Genomic DNA, 8200 nt, shown 5'->3' with positions numbered 1-8200 from the left:
AAGAAGAAGAAGAAAAAGAAAATCGAAAGGCTTGAAAAAGAGCTTCTACATCATCATAATCAGAAAAATGAGAATGGAAGAGAGGAGAAGGAGAAGAAGAAGGAGGATGGAATGGAGAAGCAGGAGAAGGTAAGTGAAAAGAAGGAGAAGAAGAAGAAGAAGAAGAAAAAGAAAATCGAAAGGCTTGAAAAACAGCTTCTACATCATCATAATCAGAAAAATGAGAATGGAAGAGAGGAGAAGGAGAAGAAGAAGGAGGATGGAATGGAGAAGCAGGAGAAGGTAAGTGAAAAGAAGGAGAAGAAGAAGAAGAAGAAGAAAAAGAAAATCGAAAGGCTTGAAAAAGAGCTTCTACATCATCATAATCAGAAAAATGAGAATGGAAGAGAGGGGAAGGAGAAGAAGAAGGAGGATGGAATGGAGAAGCAGGAGAAGGTAAGTGAAAAGAAGGAGAAGAAGAAGAAGAAGAAGAAAAAGAAAATCGAAAGGCTTGAAAAAGAGCTTCTACATCATCATAATCAGAAAAATGAGAATGGAAGAGAGGGGAAGGAGAAGAAGAAGGAGGATGGAATGGAGAAGCAGGAGAAGGTAAGTGAAAAGAAGGAGAAGAAGAAGAAGAAGAAGAAAAAGAAAATCGAAAGGCTTGAAAAAGAGCTTCTACATCATCATAATCAGAAAAATGAGAATGGAAGAGAGGAGAAGGAGAAGAAGAAGGAGGATGGAATGGAGAAGCAGGAGAAGGTAAGTGAAAAGAAGGAGAAGAAGAAGAAGAAGAAGAAAAAGAAAATCGAAAGGCTTGAAAAAGAGCTTCTACATCATCATAATCAGAAAAATGAGAATGGAAGGGAGGAGAAGGAGAAGAAGAAGGAGGATGGAATGGAGAAGCAGGAGAAGGTAAGTGAAAAGGAGGAGAAGAAGAAGAAGAAGAAGAAGAAAAAGAAAATCGAAAGGCTTGAAAAAGAGCTTCTATATCATCATAATCAGAAAGAGAAGGAGAATGGAAGGGAGGAGAAGGAGAAGAAGAAGGAGGATGGAATGGAGAAGCAGGAGAAGGTAAGTGAAAAGAAGGAGAAGAAGAAGAAGAAGAAGAAAAAGAAAATCGAAAGGCTTGAAAAACAGCTTCTACATCATCATAATCAGAAAAATGAGAATGGAAGAGAGGAGAAGGAGAAGAAGAAGGAGGATGGAATGGAGAAGCAGGAGAAGGTAAGTGAAAAGAAGGAGAAGAAGAAGAAGAAGAAGAAGAAAAAGAAAATCGAAAGGCTTGAAAAACAGCTTCTACATCATCATAATCAGAAAAATGAGAATGGAAGAGAGGAGAAGGAGAAGAAGAAGGAGGATGGAATGGAGAAGCAGGAGAAGGTAAGTGAAAAGAAGGAGAAGAAGAAGAAGAAGAAGAAGAAAAAGAAAATCGAAAGGCTTGAAAAACAGCTTCTACATCATCATAATCAGAAAAATGAGAATGGAAGAGAGGAGAAGGAGAAGAAGAAGGAGGATGGAATGGAGAAGCAGGAGAAGGTAAGTGAAAAGAAGGAGAAGAAGAAGAAGAAGAAGAAAAAGAAAATCGAAAGGCTTGAAAAACAGCTTCTACATCATCATAATCAGAAAAATGAGAATGGAAGAGAGGAGAAGGAGAAGAAGAAGGAGGATGGAATGGAGAAGCAGGAGAAGGTAAGTGAAAAGCAGGAGAAGAAGAAGAAGAAGAAAAAGAAAATCGAAAGGCTTGAAAAACAGCTTCTACATCATCATAATCAGAAAAATGAGAATGGAAGAGAGGAGAAGGAGAAGAAGAAGGAGGATGGAATGGAGAAGCAGGAGAAGGTAAGTGAAAAGCAGGAGAAGAAGAAGAAGAAGAAAAAGAAAATCGAAAGGCTTGAAAAACAGCTTCTACATCATCATAATCAGAAAAATGAGAATGGAAGAGAGGAGAAGGAGAAGAAGAAGGAGGATGGAATGGAGAAGCAGGAGAAGGTAAGTGAAAAGAAGGAGAAGAAGAAGAAGAAGAAGAAAAAGAAAATCGAAAGGCTTGAAAAACAGCTTCTACATCATCATAATCAGAAAAATGAGAATGGAAGAGAGGAGAAGGAGAAGAAGAAGGAGGATGGAATGGAGAAGCAGGAGAAGGTAAGTGAAAAGAAGGAGAAGAAGAAGAAGAAGAAGAAAAAGAAAATCGAAAGGCTTGAAAAAGAGCTTCTACATCATCATAATCAGAAAAATGAGAATGGAAGAGAGGAGAAGGAGAAGAAGAAGGAGGATGGAATGGAGAAGCAGGGGAAGGTAAGTGAAAAGAAGGAGAAGAAGAAGAAGAAGAAGAAAAAGAAAATCGAAAGGCTTGAAAAACAGCTTCTACATCATCATAATCAGAAAAATGAGAATGGAAGAGAGGAGAAGGAGAAGAAGAAGGAGGATGGAATGGAGAAGCAGGAGAAGGTAAGTGAAAAGAAGGAGAAGAAGAAGATGAAGAAGAAAAAGAAAATCGAAAGGCTTGAAAAACAGCTTCTACATCATCATAATCAGAAAAATGAGAATGGAAGAGAGGAGAAGGAGAAGAAGAAGGAGGATGGAATGGAGAAGCAGGAGAAGGTAAGTGAAAAGAAGGAGAAGAAGAAGAAGAAGAAGAAAAAGAAAATCGAAAGGCTTGAAAAACAGCTTCTACATCATCATAATCAGAAAAATGAGAATGGAAGAGAGGAGAAGGAGAAGAAGAAGGAGGATGGAATGGAGAAGCAGGAGAAGGTAAGTGAAAAGAAGGAGAAGAAGAAGAAGAAGAAGAAAAAGAAAATCGAAAGGCTTGAAAAACAGCTTCTACATCATCATAATCAGAAAAATGAGAATGGAAGAGAGGAGAAGGAGAAGAAGAAGGAGGATGGAATGGAGAAGCAGGAGAAGGTAAGTGAAAAGAAGGAGAAGAAGAAGAAGAAGAAGAAAAAGAAAATCGAAAGGCTTGAAAAACAGCTTCTACATCATCATAATCAGAAAAATGAGAATGGAAGAGAGGAGAAGGAGAAGAAGAAGGAGGATGGAATGGAGAAGCAGGAGAAGGTAAGTGAAAAGAAGGAGAAGAAGAAGAAGAAGAAGAAAATCGAAAGGCTTGAAAAAGAGCTTCTACATCATCATAATCAGAAAAATGAGAATGGAAGAGAGGAGAAGGAGAAGAAGAAGGAGGATGGAATGGAGAAGCAGGAGAAGGTAAGTGAAAAGAAGGAGAAGAAGAAGAAGAAGAAGAAAAAGAAAATCGAAAGGCTTGAAAAACAGCTTCTACATCATCATAATCAGAAAAATGAGAATGGAAGAGAGGAGAAGGAGAAGAAGAAGGAGGATGGAATGGAGAAGCAGGAGAAGGTAAGTGAAAAGAAGGAGAAGAAGAAGAAGAAGAAGAAAAAGAAAATCGAAAGGCTTGAAAAACAGCTTCTACATCATCATAATCAGAAAAATGAGAATGGAAGAGTGGGAAGGAGAAGAAGAAGGAGGATGGAATGGAGAAGCAGGAGAAGGTAAGTGAAAAGAAGGAGAAGAAGAAGAAGAAGAAGAAAAAGAAAATCGAAAGGCTTGAAAAACAGCTTCTACATCATCATAATCAGAAAAATGAGAATGGAAGAGAGGAGAAGGAGAAGAAGAAGGAGGATGGAATGGAGAAGCAGGAGAAGGTAAGTGAAAAGAAGGAGAAGAAGAAGAAGAAGAAGAAAAAGAAAATCGAAAGGCTTGAAAAACAGCTTCTACATCATCATAATCAGAAAAATGAGAATGGAAGAGAGGAGAAGGAGAAGAAGAAGGAGGATGGAATGGAGAAGCAGGAGAAGGTAAGTGAAAAGAAGGAGAAGAAGAAGAAGAAGAAGAAAAAGAAAATCGAAAGGCTTGAAAAACAGCTTCTACATCATCATAATCAGAAAAATGAGAATGGAAGAGAGGAGAAGGAGAAGAAGAAGGAGGATGGAATGGAGAAGCAGGAGAAGGTAAGTGAAAAGAAGGAGAAGAAGAAGAAGAAGAAGAAAAAGAAAATCGAAAGGCTTGAAAAACAGCTTCTACATCATCATAATCAGAAAAATGAGAATGGAAGAGAGGAGAAGGAGAAGAAGAAGGAGGATGGAATGGAGAAGCAGGAGAAGGTAAGTGAAAAGAAGGAGAAGAAGAAGAAGAAGAAGAAAAAGAAAATCGAAAGGCTTGAAAAACAGCTTCTACATCATCATAATCAGAAAAATGAGAATGGAAGAGAGGAGAAGGAGAAGAAGAAGGAGGATGGAATGGAGAAGCAGGAGAAGGTAAGTGAAAAGAAGGAGAAGAAGAAGAAGAAGAAGAAAAAGAAAATCGAAAGGCTTGAAAAACAGCTTCTACATCATCATAATCAGAAAAATGAGAATGGAAGAGAGGAGAAGGAGAAGAAGAAGGAGGATGGAATGGAGAAGCAGGAGAAGGTAAGTGAAAAGAAGGAGAAGAAGAAGAAGAAGAAGAAAAAGAAAATCGAAAGGCTTGAAAAACAGCTTCTACATCATCACAATCAGAAAAATGAGAATGGAAGAGAGGAGAAGGAGAAGAAGAAGGAGGATGGAATGGAGAAGCAGGAGAAGGAAAGTGAAAAGGAAGAGAAGAAGAATAAGAAGAAAAAGAAAATCGAAAGGCTTCAAAAAGAGCTTCTACATCATCATAATCAGAAAGAGAAGGAGAATGGAAGGGAGGAGAAGGGGAAAAAGGAGGAGGCTGGAATGGTGAAGCAGGAGAAGGAAAGTGAAAAGGAGGGGAAGAAGAAAAAATATAATGAAAAAAATCAGAGGCAAGGGGAGGAAAAGAAGATAATTACCCCAAATCGTAAAGAAGAACTAAACAAGAAAATAGAAGAATTGAAGAGAGAAAAGATGCGTTTAAAGGACTGTATAAGGAGACTTAAAAACCAGGTACCCAAAAGAAATATAGAGAATAAAAAGAAAATCGAAAGACTTGAAAAGGAGCTTCTACGAAAACAAGAAATCAACGCTAGTTTGATGGGACTTTATGGGAAGAAGGAAAATAAGATAACCAAGAAGAGCAAGGATCAGAAGGAGAAGAAGAATGGAAAGGAGGAGAATCGGAAAAAAAAACAGAATACGAAGAATCGGAAAAGGAAGAAGAATGGAAAGGAGGAAAAACAAAATACCAAGAATCAGAGGAATAAGGGGGAGAAGGGGAAGAGAAAAAATAAAGAAAAATTAAACAAAGAGAAAGAAGAGAATAGAAAAAGGGAGAGGCTAAAAAAGGATAGACAACAATTGACAGAAAAGATAAGCAATTCGGAGAGTATTGACAGAACATCAAAAATCTCTCCAGAAAAGGAGATCAAAACAGGGCAACCACTCAATGGAACCTTCATTGAACAAGAAACCGTTGATCATATAAACAATGGCACTCCGCCATGGGTTAGAGAAAATTACTCCATTCCTAGGCCGCGTAAATGTGACTCGTTTTGGGTGACCCATCACAATAACACAAAAATGCCCATCCAAGTCTTCCGTTTAAAGTTCGATTGTGGCAAGTGCTACTTAGGCCACTTTCTCAATCAAATTCCTAGACCGTTGGTTGGATATGATTACATTGGATATTTAATGTGCCTTGTACAGATTAATGTAACTTTGGATACACAAAGGTGGGAAGAGTTTCTGAAAGATAGGAAGGAAAGGGAGGAGGAGTATCAGAAGAAGAATGAAAAGAGTCAGGAGGAAGAGCAGGCGAGGAAGACAACTGACCCTAATCGTCAAAAGGAACAAGAGGAGATAATAGCAAAATTGAATATAGAAATTAAGCGTTTAGGTTATCGACTAGAGATTCTTGAAGAAAGGGTGATCAAAGGACTAAGAAAGACTAACAAAGAAATGAAAAGGCTTCAAAATGAGCTTCTACGAGAAGATCAAATCAACGCTCGTTTGGTGGGGCTTAATGGAAAGGATGTGGAGACCTCCTCACATTCATCACTTGATTCTTCCTCCTCACATTCATCACTTGAATTCCCCCTCTTCTTAAATCCACCAGAATCCTCCCCTTACTTAAATCTACTCTTCTCACAACCGCCACCAGAATCCTTCCCTTTCTTAAAGCCACTCTTCTCACAAACACCACCAGAATCCTCCCCTTTCTTAAAGCCACTCTTCTCACAAACACCACCAGAATCCTCCCCTTTCTTAAAGCCACTCTTCTCACAAACACCGCCAGAATCCTCCCCTTTCTTAAAGCCACTCTTCTCACAAACACCACCAGAATCCTCCCCTTTCTTAAAGCCACTCTTCTCACAAACACCACCAGAATCCTCCCCTTTCTTAAATCTACCCTTCTCACAACCACCACTGTATATTCAAGATATGCTTCGGAAGAATTATGAAGAATGGGATGAAAAGAACGACAACCCGGGATTCTGCAAAATTGTCGTGCTAGAGAGGTATCTTGGTTCATATTTGAATGTATGAAAATCCACGCAAAATAATACATGTCAAGGTCAAAGGTCAAGGTCGCCAACAAGGTCGAGAAATAAGCTGCCACGGTGTAGGTCTGGGCTCTACTGACGGCCCCTCTAGTTATTATTATCATTACCTCTGCCAACGAAGTTTGAAGGAGGTTATGGTTTCATTCCTCTGTGTGTGTTTATGTATGTGTTTGTTTGTGAACAGCTTCCTGGCCGCAATTTTAATCGTTGAGTAATGAAACATTTAGGAATTAACTGTTATGCAAAAGGCTAAAAATGATTAAATTTTGAAAGGTCAAGGTCAAAGGTAAAGGTCAACGGTCAAGGTCAAGTTAAACGTCAAGGTCAAAGGTCTAGGTCACGGTCAAGCAAAATGTCCAATAACACTAATCAGCTATATATATATATATATATATATATATATATATATATATATATATATATATATATATATATATATATATATATATATATATGTATATATATATATATATATATATATATATATATATATATATATATATATATATATATATATATATATATATATAGTATATATATGTGTGTGTATATGAAGCAGATTGAATCTTAATTCAAAACTATTTATAGATCTGTAGGCTATATGAAAGTAAGATAGTAGTGTGTGCGTATATATCATACATACATATGCCAAGGCACTTCCCCCAATTTTGGGGGGTAGCCAACATCAACAAATGAAACAGAAAAGGGGACCTCTCCTCTCTACGTTCCTCCCAGCCTGATAAGGGACTCAACCGAGTTTAGCTGGTACTGCAAGGTGTGCCACAGTCCACCCTCCCCCGTTATCCACCACAGATGAAGCTTCATAAAGCTGAATCCCTTACTGCAGCTACCTCCGCGATCTTCCAAGGCACCGTAGGATGCAGCAGAGCCTACCGGAACTGCGTCACAATCGCTAGCCATTCATTCTTATTTCTAGCACGCTCTCTTGCCTCTCTCACATCTAGCCTCCTATCACCCAGAGCGTATATATACCATATATATATATATATATATATATATATATATATATATATATATATATATATATATACATATATATATATATATATATATATATATATATATATATATATATATATATATATATATATATATATATATATTACAGATGTAATCTTCCTCAGCACGAGGATAACTCAATATATAGTAGTCTACATAAGGAAAATTGTAAGTTGTGTATATGTAGAAATGCTCAACAGTTTCGTCCGCCAATGGACTTCTTCGTGGAGCGTTTATTATGCATAATAAACGCTCCAAGAAGAAGTCCATTGGCGGACGAAACTGTTGAGCATTTCTATATATATATATATATATATTTATATATATATATATATATATATATATATATATATATATATATATATATATACATATATATATATATGTATATATATACATATATAAATATATATACATATATATATATATATATATATATATATACATATATATATATACATATACATATATATACATATATATATATATATATATATATACATATATATATATATATATATATATATATATATATATATATATATATATATATCTACATATATATATATATCTACATATATATATATATATATATATATATATATATATATATATATATATATATATATATATATTTACATATATATTTATCTACATATATATATCTACATATATATATATATATATATATATATATATATATATATATATATATATATATCTACATATATAAAG

General features: G+C 35.9%; 1 protein-coding gene across 1 annotated transcript in view; it reads left to right on the top strand.

Moving 5' to 3' along the window:
* Positions 1–4850: 4850 nt before the first annotated feature.
* LOC137639295 (DNA ligase 1-like) overlaps positions 4851–8200 on the top strand; it is a 5021-nt gene continuing 1671 nt past the window's right edge. Inside the window, exon 1 of the mRNA XM_068371578.1 lies at positions 4851–5894. Within this exon, the coding sequence (XP_068227679.1) occupies positions 4851–5894 (1044 nt within the window). The remainder of the gene's footprint in view (positions 5895–8200) is intronic.

This window comes from Palaemon carinicauda, chromosome 1, assembly GCF_036898095.1.
Source record: "Palaemon carinicauda isolate YSFRI2023 chromosome 1, ASM3689809v2, whole genome shotgun sequence".
NCBI classification, from domain to species: Eukaryota; Metazoa; Arthropoda; class Malacostraca; order Decapoda; family Palaemonidae; genus Palaemon; species Palaemon carinicauda.
Note: the sequence above shows the minus strand (reverse complement) of the source record. Positions and strands in the feature narration are given on the sequence as shown.